Consider the following 19,677-nt stretch of genomic DNA (forward strand, 5'->3'; position numbering starts at 1 on the left):
CCATAACTAGTTGTACTGGTAGAAGTCAGTGCTGTGGAAATGTACAGTGAACTGAATTTAAAATGTATTTACATGTCACTTAAACAACCCCCCCTCCATCCTCTTACTCTGCCTTTGGTTGGTACAAAATGTTTTGTCCTTCAGTTTCACAGAAGATAAAATGTTACATTGTACAGAGTAAATGTTTCAAAGAGTTGACAAATGCATGACTCGCCTACAGATACACAGTCTGTACACACACACACACACACACACACACACACACACACACACACACACACACACACACACACACCTACTGACAATGCAAGACCCTCATGGCCACATTTACATCTTATTAAATCACGTGAGTGATTGAGTGAGCTCAATAGACATTTGCAGAAAAGGTTAGGAGCCCGGGAGCCACAGCCATACAACACCTCTCTGAGCCAAGCCATCATACCAGCATGCTTCAAAGCCACCACCATCATACCACTACCCAAGAAATCCCCAGCCTCAAAACTGAACGACTACCGGCCCATAGCACTCACTCCCATCATGATGAAGTGCTTTGAAAGGTTGGTCAAGGTCCATATAACATCCAATCTCCCCGCTACACTTGACCCATTCCAGTTTGCATACCGTCCCAATCGTTCCACGGATGATGCCATAGCAACAACACTCCACCTATGCCTGGCTCAGCTGGAAAATAAAAACAGTTTTGTGTGGATGCTGTTCATCGACTTCAGCTCCGCCTTCAACACAGTCATCCCCCAACACCTGGTAAATAAACTCGGCGCAATAGGCATCAACACCCCATTATGCAACTGGTTACTGGAGTTCCTTACCAACAGACCACAAACAGTAAGAGTTGGCAAAAACTCCTCAGAGACCACCATCATGAACACCGGGGTCCCCCAGGGATGTGTGTTGAGCCCTGTGCTGTTCACTCTGATGACTCACGATTGTTGTGCCAGACACAATTCAAATCAAATCATCAAATTCGCAGATGACACAACAGTGATAGGCCTCATCAGCGACGATGACTCAGCCTACAGAGAGGAGGTACATCTACTCCTCAACTGGTGTGACATCAATAATCTTCAACTCTACGTCAACAAAACAAAAGAAATAACTGTGGACTTCAGGAAGAAATACACGCCACACACCCCACTCACCATCATGGTCCACCAACACCACCTACCTAGTCAAGAAGGCACAGCAAAGCCTCCACTTCCTTTGCCAGATGAGGAGAGCTGACCTGCCCCCTTCTGCCCTCACTACCTTTTACAGGGGTGCTATTGAGAGCCTCCTTACCAGCAGCCACTCAGTCTGGTACGGCAGCTGTCCTGTTGCTGACCAGAAGGCCCTACAAAGGGTGGTGAGGACAGCAGAGAAAATCACCAGATCAGCCCAACCATCCATCCAGGACCTGTACCCGTCTCGCTGCATCAAGAGAGTCACCAACATCACCAAAGACCCCACCCATCCAGCACACAAACTGTTCACTCTTCTACCATCTGGCAAGCGCTACCGCAGCATGTGGTGCAAGACTACCAGACTCAGCAATAGCTTTTTCCCACAGACCATCAGACCACTCAACTCATCCAGGAAAATTCCATGAACATGACAACTTTGGCACCCACAAAGACCAACTGAATGTTAATTTTAATTAAAACTGTGCTGTACTTTGCTCTTCACATGCACTACATCCTACATAATTACAGACATACTTATCTCAATGCTGCTATTCTGCACTGTCTGTGTATGTTGTGTTTAAATCTGTGTGTACTACCATGTTATATGTTGTGTGTCAACTTTTACTTGCACTTTTGGAGTATGGGGAAACGTAATTTCAATCATCTTTGTAATTACTTGTAGTAATTGCATGGTCTGATCGACAATAAAGTTCATTCATTCTGGAGACCTTGGCATTATTGGAATGCTATGTTTCTTTAGTTTTTGTAGTGTAATCATAATTCTGGGTTTTGACTTTAGAAACTCTTAACTATACTCTGATATCATACACACAATTAGACTTTGTTTTGTATGATATTAAGTTATAAGTTTGACTAACTAATGTCCCAGATTACGATTTGTGATCCATCATGAATGACTCGATGCTGTCTGAACTGTCCTCATGCTCTTCCCCCCCCCGTGTGTGCAGTGTATTCTCTCTCAGCCCAAGTTCTGGGCTGTAGAGGTGACCGCTCTCTGCCTCCGGACCAAACTGGAGAGAGGCCGCTCCCGCTGTGTGGAGAGAGCCATGATGCAAACCCAGGTGAGGATTGTGGGATATGTATTTATTGCGATTGTTTGCTTTATTATTTAATAATACTATTGTTTAATAGTTGTAGAATTTGTTTTAATGAAGAGTGTGTGCTTCTTGTTTCATCACATCTCATCGCTATATAGGCTTATTAACAAATAGCAGTTTCAGAAGTTCACATTGCTTTCCTCTTCCAGGCGATAGCAGACCACTTTGAAGACCGAAGTTGTCCTGGGACTGAGCGACTGAAGGCCTTCTACTTCTGCCAAGCCCCCCCCAGATGGGTTGTCCAGGTAGCACACACTTTTCTTCTCAAACACATTGTAAATGTAAAAGTTTTATTTTTAAATCAACAACCAGTGAATTAATTTCTCTTTGAATCTGGAGTCCTCAAATGGTGCGTCAGCTGAGATAAATGAGAGCTAACATGCACGGTATGACTATAAACATGCTGAGGTAGTACTGAATTTTCTGGAATTTTAGTAACATGAGTGTTTGCATCAAATTCTTTGGCAACAATTATCCAGAAATGTTTCTTAAGAAAAAATATCAATCCATTTCATTAATATTTGAGCCTGGACCAAAGCAGTGTGCGTCACAGAATAACAACCAGTGCCTTCCCTCAAGCACTTGCACCACTAACAATAAAGGAAAGGTAGAGGATTACTTCCAGAAATAAGCAACTGTTTGTTTCACTATCCAACACTTTGGAGCAACGGCCTCCTCACAGATGATACTGATGATAATATAGTGTTAATACTTTGTGTAGTATCTGGGCCCCTCTTCAAAAGCATAGCTCAGCAGGATGTTCCATTTCACAGATCTCCATTATGTTATGTGGCTATAATGAATTGTATTGAAAAAATAAATAAATAGTCAAATGTTTTTTAAATGTTGTTACAATGAGCTTGGCCTGAATTAAGTTTATGAGGATATAGAAAGCCATGATTGTGCAAGAGCTATCACGGGCTGGATTTCCACACTTTGTAAGTTTACACAATCTGTATGAGCACAAGGTGAGGATGTGCTGGATGAGTTCACTAGACAGGGAGTAGGCTTACAGGTGTGATACCGATGTATGATCAGAAAGTGCTTTTTGGTGAACACACCAAGTTTATCCATGTTTACTTTCTGCAGTAAATAGCATCAAATTCTGATGATCATTATGACTATGGTGATATATGGGAGTCTCAACAAAAAAGTACTTAAACAATGCTATGCTAACTTTTGGCCTTAGAAGAAGCAGCTCATAATAGATGGAAAATCTGTCCTCTCTTATTCATTAGATTTTGTAACTTGAGCTCTGGAAATGCAATAAAAAAGAGAAATCCAAAGCTTCATACTCCTGCTGAGAGTAATTTCGATTTCTAAACTTTGATTGGACAATCACTGTTGGGTTAGTGACAGTCTCAGTCTGACTTTGCTTCAGTTAGACAATGGACAGCTTCAGATTATATTGTTATCTTAACATTGCTCTGTGCGCACAAGGTGACAACTCTGAAGCCGAAAGGAAAAATGGGATGGATGAAGTTCTCAGAGGAGCTGTAGAAAACCGCACTACTGATATTTCCTGACAGATCTGCTGAACCTCAAAACATCATATTGTCTCGAATAACAAACATTAGGCTCTTAACACAGCCCAGGAAGCAGAGTGAAACTAAAAGAGGACAAAAGGCAGTAATGGAAAGATGTACCTTGTCAGAGAGATTGAAGGTGGAGGATAGAGGAGAGATCAGGTGGGGATGAGACATCACCCAGGCGGCGTGTAATAACTGATAACAGCAATAAAGATGGAATTGAACAGTCCCTTTTGCCGCCTGAGGACTTGAAGGCGGATTGAGGCGGAAGATTGCAGCAGGTGCTGTGTAACCATGGCCTGTAGCGGAGCACTGAAGGACTGTTTGTGGCTGGGACACAGTGTGTTTGTGTTATGTTATCATGAAATACTGTTTATTACTTCCTTTATTTGAACGCATTCTGCATTTTTATACTTCATCTTTGCAAAATTTAGTTGTAAACACACAACATGTAGTGAGGTATATGTGACATCACTTCTGACCAGGCAGCTTTACTTTATAGTTGAATTATATACAACTTTCAATTTTTCATAAAGTATCTCTTTTTAATTTAAGAAACTAGTGATGTGTTACCGTGGACGACCAGGTTGGTTGGCCTTTCAGTCTACGGCTTTGATCAAAATGCCATATCTCTGTCTAATACTGAGTGGATTGTCCAAACAAAGTATCCTGCTGATTCTGGTGATACCCTGAATGTTGACATTTTAGTGAAATACCTCAATAACTATTGGATGTATTTCTATTCAATTTGGTACAGACATTCACATCCCCCTCAGGGTGAGTTGTAATACATTTGGGGATCAGTTACCACGTTTACATGCACACACATTTTTCACTATTATTCCTGTATGGCAATTTTCATAAATTGATATTGGTCAGGTGAGCAGCAAATAACCTTTCTATAATTCCATTTCAATCTAGCATGTTCTAATTTGGACATGTGATATAAACATATCTTATGTGTGTGTTAGGAGCGTTCTTTGGACATATATATAGGTTTATATACACTGCCCGGCCCAAAAAAAAAGGTCACGAGCCTGTGGTGGCAGTGCTATGATCTGAGGTTGCTGCAGTTGGTCTGGTCTAGGTTCAGCAACGTGCCCAAAGAATGAGGTCAGCTGACTCCCTGAATATACTGAAGGACCAGGTTAGTCCATCAATGGATTTTTCTTCCCTGATGGCACGGGCGTGTTCCAAGATGACAATGCCAGGATCCATCGGGCTCAATTGTGAAAGAGTGCTTCAGGGAGCATGAGACATCATTTTCACACATGGATTGGCCCCCACAGAGTCCAGACCTGAACCTGATAGAGAATCTTTGGGATGTGCTGGAGAAGAATTTGATCAGTGGTCCAAATCTCCCGTCATCAAAACAAGATCATCAAAACAAGACAGAAATAAATATTGTGACATTGCAGAAGCTTGTGGAAACGATGCCACAGCGAATGCGTGCAGTAATCAAAGCTAAAGGCGGTCCAACGAATATTAGAGTGTGACCTTTTTTTTGGCCAGGCAGTGTACTTGCTGCATGGAAATGTATTCAGTGGTTTGACCAGATATGTCTACTTTTGTTTTTGTTGTCCTCGGGTCTGGTTGGTGTTTAGTGCTGGCGAACAACTCTTAGAATTCTAAAATGCCATAACCAACAGGGTGAACAGGTTAAAACATATATATAAAGCTCCGGAAAAAATGAAGAGACCACTTCAAATGTTTCTTAAATCTTTATCTCTACATGTATGGCTGCCATTCCAGTGTCTGTTGAATTCCAACACCGAGAAATGTTGTCAGGAGTTTATAGAATACAATAAAAAAAAAATATTGAACTCAAAGACATACCTAATTAAGTGGTCTCTTCTTTTTTTCCAGTCTGTATATATTTGATATTTTTTGTTCACGTTTGACACGTTTGCTCTCCACAGAAACAGCTGGGCAGCCTGCTCACAGACCTCGGCTGCACCAGCTCTGCTCTGATCATCTACCAAACACTGGAGCTCTGGGAGGACGTAGTCATCTGCTACGAGAGGCTGGGCCAACATGGAAAGGTACACACACACACACACACACACACACACACACACACACACACACACACACACATACCAACACAACACATACAGACAAACGTAAAGCTCCAGATACATGTTGCATTTCCAACATGTTCAAAACACAGCCTGCCACATCTCATGTCACAAGCCATCTTGGAAGTGGCTGAACATAAACGGTGGCTGCCTAGCTAATGGTGCTAATAGTGCTAAAAATGGCAACAGTGCTATCTGTTGACTTGAGGGGGCGGGTGAGACCTTTCTGATTAATGGAGTTATCAGCAGTCACCACAGTGTGAGCGACAGAGCAGCAGTGATAGCCAGCCTGTGGAATTAGGTTTGATCCTTTTCAGTTTTACACTTTTTGGTGCTTAACTATGATCTCCACTGGATGTTGCTGAGCCATGTTCCAGCTGTACAGTGGCTGCGTCATGTCTCATCAAAAAGGGTCTGCTGGAGGCATTTCACAGGACTTATTTGGCCAACAAATGTTGTGATGACAACTGTTTATGGCCAAAGCAGGTCTTCTCATTGTATGGAGTTATTAGAAACCCTACATAAAAATAAATAATCATAAGTTGTTTGCAGTTAAGCGCGTTCTATTTGACTGCAGCCCCAACTGCACTTAGTGACGCACCCTGAACTGAAACCCAGCTGACACTCCGATCATTAGCTAACTACTGGACTGAGATGTCCACAGATCGTATTTAAAACATAAGCCAGTAAGTGAAAACATTATGCTGGATAACAATGCCATTAGCAACTGAAGAGAAACAAAGAATTGTCTTCCCTCTCAAATGGTTTCAGTGATGTCTCTAAGAGGTGGGTTTGTAAATGTAGTATTTCAGCCAGAACGTGACAGTGTGGTTAATGATCTTACAGTGGTAACAGAAGCTCGATGCATCGTCTTTAATTGTAGAAATGTGTATCTTTCCAGAGTTGTAAAGTTCAGATAGCTCTGGGGGTTTCCAATCTGCAGGTGTGATAGGCTCCTGGCCCCGTGACAGCCTCTGACAGGAGAGTAAATCTCAGTTCTCAGTGAGGCCTCAGGGGCCCTCAGCCATTTAGTGGTTTTTGCAAAACCTCACAGTCTAAATCATGTCCCAGAGAGGTGAGAATGTGTTTATTATTCCAGCCTCACACTCCTGATAGCCTCATCCAAGAGCAGTCTCACGCATGTAGTGGCATGGTGAGGTGCAACGGGTGCAACCGTCCACAGATTATGTGCCAGTCACTTTACATAACAATGTAACATAATCCTAACTTTAATTAATTTCCCTGTCAAACTTGTCCCAAATCCAGTCTTCCATTACTGACTTTGTAGGGTTTGTTCTTTCTGTACTAAAAACCCAGAACCTTTTGTATTTTGTCACTGCTGCATCAACTACACTGCCTCACACGTCTTAACATCTCTACTAATATATTAGTGTTTCTTTGCTGTTGTCTTTCACTCTACAACAACTCATTAATTTCCTCCTCCACTCTGACCCCCCCTCTCCTTCCTTCTCTTGCTCAGGCTGAAGAGATTGTTCGCCGTGAGTTGGAGAAGAAGGAGACGCCCAGCCTGTACTGCCTGCTGGGAGACATCCTGAGGGACCACCAGTACTACGACCGTGCGTGGGAGCTGTCCGCTCACCGCAGTGCCAGAGCCATGCGCTCCAAAGCCCTGCTGCACCTGCGCACCAAAGACTTCCAGCAGTGTGTGGACTGCTTCGAAAAGTCTGTCAAGATCAACCCCATGCAGGTACAGGCAGAGAAATCACATCTTAATAAAAACATCAAATTTGTTGAAGCTATCAATGTAAGTAACAATTTCTATTTTGAAAAATAAATTATTAAGAAAAACTGATTTTAGATTTTTAGTTTGTTTTTTAATACTGAAAATCTCATAATCCAGATATGTTGAAATGTTGGCTTCCCTGTTTAAGTGTCCTGCGATTCACTGACTTAAAGGTCTCCTATTATGTTATTTAAACAATATATTGTAGGGCCATATCTGTACAAAACGTGACTGTGAAGTGTTTTGCTCAAAATACCAAACAGATCCCCCATTGGAGCATGCCCCATCCACCTCTATTTCAGCCCTGTTCCTAAAGTGCTGATTCTGTGACTGTAGCTTTAAATTTGAGCTGAGCTGAAGCTGGCCACGCCCCTTTGGAGCGTCATGATCTCTGTCTGAAGAGAGAAGTTTCTAACGGAGAAACTCAGCTGAACGCTGCCGTGATCAAACACCATATTATGTTCCAGACCACATCCAGCATTATCTCTGAAACACTTCTCAGTGTTTACCACTAGAACAGAGACATTATATGTATTATATATACAACAACAACTCAAGTCCCTCCTGCAGACATCCTGCTGAACACACAAGCCAGCCACATTTCGGTTATGACATCATAACCGAGGCAAATCTGGATCAGCTCGTTTGTACCCCTGTTTTTACAGATGTGGGTAAAGAGCAAAAGAGAGAGGGTTGTATTTTCTGACATTTTGGAAAGTCTCTTTACACACCGGGGACATATTTATGTAGAAAAGACAGCAAAAAGTGCATTTTGCATAATAGTTGACCTTTACAGACTTTCTAGGTATAACTCGCAATTAGTTAAATTAATGGATTGTATCAACTGAGTAGTTTCTCAGAAAAACGACTTTTAAAATTAAAAATATATATATTTTAAAAATATATAGACCCCTAAAGTAAAGAAATACCAACAATTTCCATTTCCTTGACTGTTCTTTGTGTAAAGTGCTAATCAGGAAGTGTTACTAAGCTACATTGTAGTTTACCTACCTACCTGCTGGTGACATTTTCATTGGCTTCATTCACACTTTTCAAGTATTTCATATCTTCAATAAATCCAGATCCGTTTTATTCTTATCAAATAAAAGCATCCCTCATTACATCTCTTTTGGGTTTCCTTGACTAATGCAAGTCAGTGTTAGAGCTTCTCCAAAATAAGTGCAGAGGGTGGAGGTAATGCTCCTAAAGCTGCTTGGTGGCTAAAAAGTCAGAGAGAAGGATCTCAGAGTTACTCTAGCTGCTATTATCACAAGGATAGAGGATTCATCTGCTATTTCCACAGAGCTGAGTCATTAGATTTCAATCCGTCTGGAATAATTGCGAGATTTTATTAATCTTTTTATTTAGCTAGTATCTTTTATGGAACATATGCATAGATCTAATACATGGATTAACTCGTAATGCTTTACCCCTTTTGTGACGATTGTGTGTGTGTGTGTGTGTGTGTGTGCAGCTCGGTGTGTGGTTTTCTCTGGGCTGTGCTTACATAGCCCTGCAGGGTTATGAGGGAGCTGCCAAGGCATTCAAGAGGTGTGTGACACTGGAGCCAGATGTAAGTACCTACACACACGCTAAATGTTATTTAATAAATCATAAGTGAAAGAAGAGTGCGTAGACGAAACAGAACAAAACACATGTCATTTTTGACTTTCCTCCATCCCCTCTCTACAGAATCCAGAAGCATGGAACAACCTCTCTACAGCCTACATTCGCCTCCAGATGAAGTGAGTATGACCGTGCATAAAATGAGTTTTGTGTAAAAGGACTGTTGGACTCGACAGCAAAGCCACAGCAAACATTGAAATTGCTTGATTAGTTTTCAACAGTGGTGGGCCGTCAGGGCCAGCAAGGCCTTCTCTGCTGGCCTAAACATCATCAGAATATAAATTAAATTTTGATATATTTTTTCCACAAATACGTATTAAATTATTCCCCATAGTCTATTCTCTTCATTTTATAGCGTTCGTCTTGGCTGCGCTGCTTCCAGCCTCAGAACGAGATTTGGAGGGCTGGCCTTTATGTTAGAGCTTTTATCCAATCATATTTCAGCCATAATGTGTTGCTAGGGTCAAAGAAATCTGCCCTTAGGCCTTCAGAATCAACAGTGCGGGCGGCTGTAGCTTAAAGTGAACGCAAACAAAATTGTGGCGTTAACCAATCAGATTTCGAGGTGGCGACAACGGGCCAGCTAGCAGGCGTACGCTAACGTTAGCACGTGCACATCTTCTGATTGGATACGCACTATTGAGAGGCAGAGCTAGGCAGTAGGCAGAGCCATACAGTCTATGGGCAAAGCTAGCAAACATAACTAGAACTTGAGCGAGCTAATTTGTGTAGTTTTCTACAAGCTATTTTTTTCAACCCACAATGGCTGAAGGAGGAGAAGAGATCAATTTGGTCGAAGATATAATAACAACGCCATTTTCAAAACGAACTTTTCAAGTAAAGCTACACATCTTGAAAAGGGAACGACCAACTCCAACGCTAGCGAGCCTAGCACAGCAGGGAAACTACGAGCGGTACCCCTGGCTCACAGCCTCCGAGAGGCACTGCAAATTGTACTGCCGGGAATGCCTGGTATTTGCAACTGATCGATTTGGTGTTTGGAGCCACACTAAATTTGCAAACTTGAGTTGTCTAACCAAGGCAGCAACGAGACACCAAAGCACGGCTGGGCACTTGGAAGCACTGGTGCTTTTGAAAACCTTTGGGGACACCCGAGTGGATCTACAGCTCAACGAACAAGTGCCCAGGGAAACGGAGCTCCACAACGAAAGGGTGAACAAAAATAGGGAATTATTGAAAGACTGATTGATTGTGTCCTGTTTTTGGGTAAACAGGAACTTTCATTTAGGGGACACGATGAAAGCGCCGAGTCCAGAAACAGAGGAAACTACGTGGAGCTTCTTTCTTTTCTTGCTGAGAACAACACAGATTTGCATTACCACCTGCACACAAACAACATGTTTACTGGGACGTCAGGCAAAATACAAAACGACCTGATTTATGCTATTGCTGAAGTGATGGGAGAAGAGATCAAAATGAAGATTAAAAAAGCACCCTTTGTCGCTGTTATGGTGGACGAGACGTCAGATGTGGGTAATGTAGCACAGCTGGCACTTGTCCTGCGTTATGTGACGGACACAGGTGTCAAGGAGCGGTTTGTCAGATAATCTGATTAATTAAGTTAACTGTAAATGCTGATGTATTGATTATAAATGCTTCGGAAATATTAATATAACTCTGTTGTACTTGACTATGTTAAGGTGATGCAACGCCCGGTTATACTGCGTTTCTGTCTAAATGTATAGTTTCTAGAGCCATGGCGTCATAATGATGGTATTAAGAGGTGGAATAATTCAGGTAGGACTGTGTAGGACATCACTGAAGGCCTAGGTGTGAAATGCACGGCCCGCCACTGGTTTTCAAGATAAGTCGAGGTGGAACACAGTGTCAGGGAAAGTGACAGCAGAGAATAAAGTCTGTCCTTTTTATGTGCAAAATAAACATTTATTAAATGTACAACACATAAACATGATGACTTGAGCTACACATATAGAAACAAGCTAATAACAAACACGTCAGATCAGTACAGAGAGGGATTTGATGCAACATTGTTAAATGGCATGTTGTTGCCGTGTTGGTTTGATTACAGATCACAACGATTTAACAAATAAAAACTATGAAGGTGTCAAATCACTGCTATGTTCGATTTTAAACGGATTATCTTAATTTGAACCCTGTAAGGCTCTGGCAGCGCACAGACACAATTGTGTTTGTAGTTTCTTGTGCTCTGCTGTTTGGGGGTACAGAGGTATCTCATGAATCCTGAGCGTCTCCGAGTCTTTGTTCGCTCCAGACTCATGAGCTTCCAGGCCTTAAATCTGAAATTGAAAAGCCAAGCGGTTAGCACTGCTGCTAATTCAGCAGATGCTCTTTCTAAATGTTGACGTGTTGGTGCGTCAGGCAGCAGCTTTGTATCCCATCAATTGTTGTTTTTACTGTTATGACTTTTGGTTCGAGTGTGTTATCCACTGCTACTGTAACTGTTTCCTCTTCCTGTCACTTTCATTGTAGAGAAAAAGCCTTCCGCACCCTGAAGGAAGCTCTGAAGTGTAACTTCGAGCAATGGCAGATCTGGGAGAATTTCATCATGGTGAGCACTGACATCGGGGAGTTTTGTGAAACTATCAACGCCTACCACCGCCTTATGGACCTCCGGGAAAACTACAAGGACATCGAGGTAAAGAACTGCACTTAAAGTCTTCATAGGCAATATCAAACTTCACTGTCGGACAGTGTGGTGTCAGGAATTACTGCATCATACTGCTGTGACACTGAAAGGGTGTTATAGTCTGCAGATTATACCCTCCACATTCAGTGATGTACTTGAGTTAGACCTGCAATCCAAAGATATTTAATACACACATACGTACAGCTCCGGAAAAAATTAAGAGACCACTCCACATTTTTCTCAAATCTTTATCTCTACATGTATGGCAGCCATCGCAGTGTCTGTTGAATTCCAACACCGAGAAATGTTGTCAATAGTTTATAGAATACAATAAAAAAATAAAAGACAAAGACAAACCTATAAATAATAACACAAGAGTAAGTTATAATGCTGAGATGGTCTCTTAATTTTTTTCTGGGGCTGTAGGTGCTTATTCAAGGATCACAAACACAATATAAAAGGTAAAGCAAAATGATTTGATTTTTCATTTCTTCTACTCCGGTCACATGATACCGATACACCCGGCTTTAAAGATCTTACCAAACGACAAACTAACAGTTTATTTCCTGTAGTGACAAATTGTCTTTCTTATTTGGGCCATTCATGCTGAGTAATTAACAAAAACTAAGGAAAAGCTTAATTGCACACCCACCACCACAATCTAAGAAGAAAAATCAAGCTTGGAATAAAGAAATAAAAACAGTGGTAGGATTACACTGTTACTAATCATCTGCCTCAGCCCTCTTTTAATTATAGGCAACTCCCTTTAAAGATGTCATCTTTCAGCTCAGTGGGACTACCTGCAATTCACATCGTAGAGGGTAATCGCACATTATTTAACATTAGGTGTCTTTCTTTTGCTCTATTTTAGTTCTGTCTACCTTGCTCCAGGCGTCTTTCCACCCAGCATGTTAATTAATACTGGTTGTGTACCTCCATCAGTCACATCAGGTATACTACAATATGTAAAAGTAAAAAAAAAGATGATTTTGTAAATGTAATTTAGCTTTGCTCTGCTTTCCCTTTTCCTTTATAAAATCTCCTCCTTCGACACAGAAATGTACAGAATTACACAAAGAACAAACTGTGCCTCCACCTGGTCACAGTCTTTAAAGTAGCAGAATCTGGCCTCAGAGCAGAATCAGTTCATTTTAATGGATTTACCAGCGTTGGATCTGCTCGCAGGACTGAGTGAAATTGCCAAATCATTCAGCTTTGTGAACTGTGTCAAGCAAATTTGCCGCTATCAGAAATATTTTTATTTTATTTATCATTTCAATATAATTGTTTGCCAGATGTAATTCTCCCAAAACACACACAAGCCCACATTCTGACATGTTCAAGCTGACATAGATAACAACAATGGTCAGATGGCCGAACAGGGGAAACTGGAAACAGTGCAGCTATACAAACCATCCCAGTGTTGGGTATTGTGTACCAAAGAAAAGTGTATTAGGATGTCGAAATGTTGATGTTTGACATCACTGTTTTTCACTGCGGGCTGTAAAGCTTTAATGAAATACACCTCCGTCCTTCTCCCCTGCCATGCACGGTGAAACAAAGCTGTCAGCCCTCACGTCAAGACGTCACATTAAAGAGTCTCTTTACCCAAAATATTATTTCATTTTATTATTTTTATCCAGCTCACACATTTTTAAAGGTGTTTGGTATAAATAGCCATGAAACAAAGAATCCTCTAACAGCACAATCAGACCAGTCACATTTTTAGAAGCAACATGCTTTATTCCTTTTAATATTTTTCTTTCCTGTGGTAGATTTCAGTCCATAGCTAAGAGTATGAGGGTTGGGAGATGATGACAGGCCCACCATGAATTCCTCTCTGTGGAATGTGTGGAGGGCTGATGACAGAAGTGCTTTAGTAGCTGATAGATTCAGAGGAACTGAGGGTCACATGGCTCAGCTTTATGCCTCGTGGGGTTAAAAGGGAGAGGCAGGAACCTTACAGGCACACACACATTCTCACACTGAAACCCCTGAGAATAAAAGGGCCACTTTTTCCCTTATTCCATTGTTGTGATCTATAAGTAAACTTCAATATGAGCTCCGTAGAAAATTCTGGCCTGGCTTTGTATTTTTTTTCATTTTTCTCAATAGAGAGGTTATTACTTTTCCACTCAATTTCACACTATAACTGGATCGAGCAGGAATCTGAATAACTCATCCATTCAGTTTTCATCTCAATAAGTCACTCTTCCTCACAGTGTTGGACAGGGGAGGGGAATACATCAAACAAAGTTCTATTTCAGGTTTAAATCTCACTCATCACAGGAAGTGTCACATCAAATATACTGACAGCGAAGACACAGAGACAGAGATTATGATTGCATGTGTTGGTCTTTGCACCCATACCTTTGTCTTTCTCTGTTTAGAAAATACTAAGACACTAAAAATAAAAACTACAATGTAGAGAGATAATAACTAGGGATGCACACTTTGAGACGTTTGACTAACTGGGCAGGCAGCAGGTCAGCCCATAGGGACTTGGCTTGGGAACCAAAAGGCTGCTGATTCACGTCCTAAATGTGGACTGGTGGAGAGCTGGACAGACATCAAATCCCCCCCCAATATTCTGGGCGTGTTTTTTTTCCGGCATATGTGTGTGATTGTTAATTACATCAGTGTGAAGAAACTGATTTTTCCCTATATGAAGTGATTCTTATCTTACTCTTAACTGATGATTGGCACCCTCAAAGATTAAGAATACATTTGAGGAGTGATCATTTAGAAAGGGTATGATTTTATTGAGAGAGAGGAGGTAGTGGAATAAAGAGGAGGACCAAGTACAGAACCCTGGGGTACGTCTTGGTACAGGGAACACCTGCTCCTATCCGATCTGATTCACCCCTCACACACTACTGTCTTAGAAATAAAACAGCTAAGCTAGCAGGAGCCATTGTTCCTGTATCAGAGTCATGTGAAGATACTCAAGTTTTCGAAATAAAAGCTGTTATTTTCCCCCATGGTTCTTGAAAAAAAACTTGATTGGACCCATTTGATGCGTAGCCATATATTACATATTATTTTACATGTTGACCTGCTTTCTCAACACAAGCGTATCATTAGTAGATGACTATGGAAGATTGGCATAATAACCATAAAGCAGGGTGATAATGTGCAGCCTCATGCCGATGCCATGCATCATGAGTGCACGTGTTTGTGAAAATTGAAACCACATTCCCCATAAAGCCAGTTTCTTTCCATCCAGCTGTTCCCTCGTTGGTTTCTGGCAGTGCTGAGAAATGCTGCTTTTAATGTACAGCAATAAAGGTGGAATTCAATGCAAACCCATGACATCACTTATTATGATGTTTAGACTTTGTGAATAGTCATTAATCTTCAAAAGCAAATCTGATGCTGACGTTGAATCATTTGGCAGATTCTGCAGATCATGGTTCGAGCAGTGGTTGAGAACCTGACGGACTATGAGGGGGAGCAGGCAGAAACTCTCCGGTCCAAACTGAAGGAGCTCCTGGGCCGGGTCAGCGCCCGCCACAGCAGTGACAGTGATGTGTGGCAGCAATACGCTGTGCTGTACGGAGATGGACACAGCTCCAACCAAGAGGACAACGAAAAGGTTGGTATCCATAATATCATTATTTATAATATGTTGACTGTTGAGGATAAAGAGTTCCAACTGGAGCCACAAACCACCCGGGGTCAAGAGATGCAACCTGCAGTTTTATTTGTCAGGATTATTGTTCAGTTGTCTGTAAAAATGGTTGCCAATGTTTCTAGTAAAAAAGTGGAAACAAACAAGCTAAAGTGATGACTGAATTAGACTAAAGCCTAGCCTCTTAATAATACAACGGTGTTTTCATGTGGTTTCTCAGGCTCTGCAGTTCATGTCCAAAGCCTTCCGCTGCAAGGTTCAAGCTGGTGGCTGGGAGAAAGAACCGGGTCTGTTCAAAGAGGTGATCCAAAGAGCCATCCATATGGGTGAAGGTGAGAGCATCATACACACAGCAACACAGAAAGATCTGACCTGCTTTATTCTAGGGAACCACTGATGTCCTGCTGCCCTGAGCTCTAATACATAACTCATACTGCCAACAAAACATAAACTGTATCACAGTTATCACAGTGGGAATGTAAACGTTGGTCATTTTTGGTAAAAATATTGGATTCTCAGCCATTTTGATCAAAATGAGGTTAGCAGTTTATTGTACATGCACCATAAGAAGTCTGGTAATTTTTTAACATTTTTGATTAGAGATGTGTCTCTGATTCCAGCTTACTTGTTACTCTCCGCAATTAATTACAGCACGATGAGCATGGAGCTCCGGGAGATAAATCGCAGCAGCCTGACCTTTACATTCACAGCCGGGGAGGAGACAGAACTCATTACCTGAAGCATTCAAATGTTACACTTGTTATATATCTTAGTTCAACTTGGATAATAAGATTTTTTTTTTACTAGAAAAATTCGACTCAAACAAAAAGAGATTGTTGAATACAGTGCAGATTCCCCCAGCAATGCAAGGGGACACAACTATCTCAGTGCAGGTGTATTTGGAGAGCCAAAGGGAGCGCAGTGTCAGGTTGTCTGCATGAGCGGTTCTTAAGAAAGCTGCAGGTAGCACACAACAGGTCAAACACACTGTGTACAGGCGTGTATAAAACAGGCACTTAACGAGTAGCTACGGTATAAATATCCAAACATGGGAAATACCTGAGTTGAAATCTATTACAAAACACAACAAAGACACAAAAGCCACCACCCTGACTTCTCCCTTTTGTTTCGCAGTGACCATTAGTTGCAGTCAGAAGAAGAGTAATCCAGCAGAAGTTGGATTACAATATCTCCAGATATTGTCCTCCACCCGCCTCAGCCTCAAGAGTCTGGCTACCAAAGCTAAGGTACAGTGCACCGAGCAAAGTCCACTATTGCTGCTTTCCATGACACCTACTGATGGTTCCTCTTTGCTTTAAAGGTTGGCAAGGATCATGTGCAGCATTGTACTATGGCTGTGTTCTTTCCTGAGCTCAAATCCATCCTGGGTTAGGGTTAGCCAGCTCTGTCTCACTCTGGCTACTGAGCTAACGATAGAATAGCTAGGGTTACTTTAGCGACTTTTACATTAGCCAACGTAACATTAGCTAAGGTAAATTACCCAACGTAACATTAGCTAAGGTAAATTACCCAACGTTACATTAGCTAAGGTAAATTACCCAACGTTACATTAGCTAAGGTAAATTACCCAACGTAACATTAGCTAAGGTAAATTACCCAACGTTACATTAGCGAGGGTTGAATTAACTAAGGTTACAATATTGGACATCAAATTTGCTCACCTAAGATCACCTAAAGCCTAGTTCACCAACAGGCGGACCACTGTCCGGTTCCAGACCCTGACGCCAACCTATGCAGGCCCGGACCTATAATCAATACATTAATAAGGATTTTCATTTTGACAGGACAATTCCATTTTAACCGGCGCCAACAGGGGGCAGATAAACACAAGAAGAAGAGACAAGTGAGCGGGGGAGAGAGAGAGAAGAGTGAGGGGAGAGACAAGTTAGCGGGAGAGAGAGAGAAGGTGGAAAGAAGAGTGAGGGGAGGGACGAGTTAGCGGGAGAGAGAGAGAGAGAGAAGGCGGAGAGAAGAGTGAGGGGAGAGACGAGTTAGCGGGAGACAGAGAGAGAGAAGGCAGTGAGTGGAGCACCAATGAGCACCTTCACATGTGTATGAGAATGGCCCTGACACCATTTCAGCCCTGATTTAAAATCCTGGCCGGACAGGCTAGAGCTCAGTCCTCTCACTGAACCAAAGACAGTCAGTGAGGGAGTGGAATATAAGAGGGACAGAAAGACAAACCTTGTCAAGATGTGAAGCGGTTAAAGAGAAAGGGAGACTCAAGCTGCTGCTGCACTTTATTTAAACGTTCTAAAATTAAGCTCTTTTAAGATGCACACTTTTTCAAAAGCTATTTTATTTCTTTTCTCTATTTTATTTTAAATGCAGCCCGAGTGGAACATTAAAGAGATCTACAGTATTATACTGTATATCTGTGTAGTTCAAGTGACAATAAATATTGTTGTTTTTGAATTGTACTGTTTGTTTGATGAGGCAGTCAGTTGTTGATTACATGCAGACGTTGATACAGCTACTAGGTCACAGTTAATGTATATCACACTCATTCATAACGCCAGTTAGACATTTTGATGTTCCGGACCTTTGCTTGAGGACATTTTCTCTAACTGGACCTCGTTGAATTTTAGTTGAATACCTCTGACCAAAAGTTAATCAGCTAACGTGTCATCAGCTAACGTTACATTAGCTAACGTCACATTGGTTAATGTGACATCAGCTAACGTGACATCAGCTAACGTGACATCAGCTAACGTTACATTAGCTAACATTACATTGGTTAATGTTACATTAGCTAACGTCACATTAGCTAACGTGTCATCAGCTAACGTCACATTAGCTAACGTGTCATCAGCTAACGTCACATTAGCTAACGTCACATTAGCTAACGTCACATTAGCTAACGTGTCATCAGCTAACGTTACATTAGCTAACGTCACATTAGCTAACGTGTCATCAGCTAACGTTACATTAACATTACATTGGTTAGAGAGCAACTGTAAAACGTCCTACCTAATATGTCACCATTTAACAACTGCAGTTAAGGTATTCATGTCAATTTTTTAAAATATAATTAATATATCTATTTTTAAAAATATATATTTAGAACTTTTTAAAGTCTAAAGGTCGCTCACAGAATGGATGAATGGCATCTTCATGTAGGTCACATCCTGCTCATGGCTAATATCACTTCCCCTGTCCATTTTATCCCATTTACTTTATTTAATTGTTTACCAATGAATATTAGTCAATGTATAGTATATCTAACATATTATTTATGTGTATAGAAAAATGTGTTTCTCTGATGATGAAGTGAGACCTCGAGTTCCTCATTATTTGACCCTCTTCCTCTGCTTTACTGTGTTCCAGCAAATGCACACAGATGTGGCCACAGGTCAGCTCCACAGGGATCTGCTGGACGGGGTTGCTGCTCTGGAGCAAGTCCTCACAGAGCTGCAGGAGCTGAGCGCCACGCTGCGGGGACAATCATAGTGACGCTGCGGGGCCATTACAGTGACTGTGTGGCCCTGAAGGCTCCACAGTAGTAAAGACTGCTCAGAGAGCGACAGAACCTGCAGTCGTCAGCCCAGTGCAGTGTCAAGAGTCCTGAGAATAACAAGAGATACAATTACAGATGGAAAGCCTGGCTTAATCCTTTTTCTGTTTCTTTTTTACTCTATATCCACATTAAAATGTAAGCCATGACTGTAAGACATCAAATAGTAAAATGTTATACATTTTGAAAGTTGGCCTTTTATTGTTCTTTTAATCCCTTCTCAAACCTCTCCCTTTTCAATGATGCTGTGTGTAGATTTGACCTCTTATCGCTATGACGACATGTGTCAGTGCATAGACTGTATGTACAGGTCAGTGCCTTCCAAAATGCACATGACAGTTGACAAGATCAACCAGAAACTGTTTTCTGATCTGCTATGTTGAGGCCAAAGGCTACATGGTTAGGAGATAATAAAAGGAAATGGGAAACTTCAGCATTGTCCCTGTAGAATGGGTCCCTGTCCTTGACCCTTGCTAAGAAGTATTTCCCCCAAAAAAAGGAACAGGAACAAATATAAGAAACTTTAGAAAGAGCAACAGAGGAGAGATCCATGGTTGGAGGCATGCAAAACATGTTGTATGTACAATGACTAAACATAACATTATACAC

The 19,677-nt window shown here is 41.5% G+C and overlaps 1 protein-coding gene across 1 annotated transcript in view; it reads left to right on the top strand.

Annotated features, from left to right (window-relative positions):
* ttc27 (tetratricopeptide repeat domain 27) overlaps nt 1-19,257 on the top strand; it is a 55,887-nt gene extending 36,630 nt beyond the window's left edge. Inside the window, exons 10-20 of the mRNA XM_063874223.1 lie at nt 2,147-2,260; nt 2,446-2,541; nt 5,745-5,867; nt 7,384-7,611; nt 9,122-9,220; nt 9,340-9,392; nt 11,746-11,911; nt 15,300-15,497; nt 15,754-15,865; nt 16,668-16,780; nt 18,882-19,257. Coding sequence (XP_063730293.1) covers nt 2,147-2,260; nt 2,446-2,541; nt 5,745-5,867; nt 7,384-7,611; nt 9,122-9,220; nt 9,340-9,392; nt 11,746-11,911; nt 15,300-15,497; nt 15,754-15,865; nt 16,668-16,780; nt 18,882-19,004 — 1,425 coding nt within the window. The 3' untranslated portion in view covers nt 19,005-19,257. The remainder of the gene's footprint in view (nt 1-2,146; nt 2,261-2,445; nt 2,542-5,744; nt 5,868-7,383; nt 7,612-9,121; nt 9,221-9,339; nt 9,393-11,745; nt 11,912-15,299; nt 15,498-15,753; nt 15,866-16,667; nt 16,781-18,881) is intronic.
* The last annotated feature ends 420 nt before the right edge of the window (nt 19,258-19,677 follow it).

The sequence above is a fragment of the Eleginops maclovinus genome, chromosome 22 (genome assembly GCF_036324505.1).
Source record: "Eleginops maclovinus isolate JMC-PN-2008 ecotype Puerto Natales chromosome 22, JC_Emac_rtc_rv5, whole genome shotgun sequence".
Lineage (NCBI taxonomy): Eukaryota > Metazoa > Chordata > Actinopteri > Perciformes > Eleginopidae > Eleginops > Eleginops maclovinus.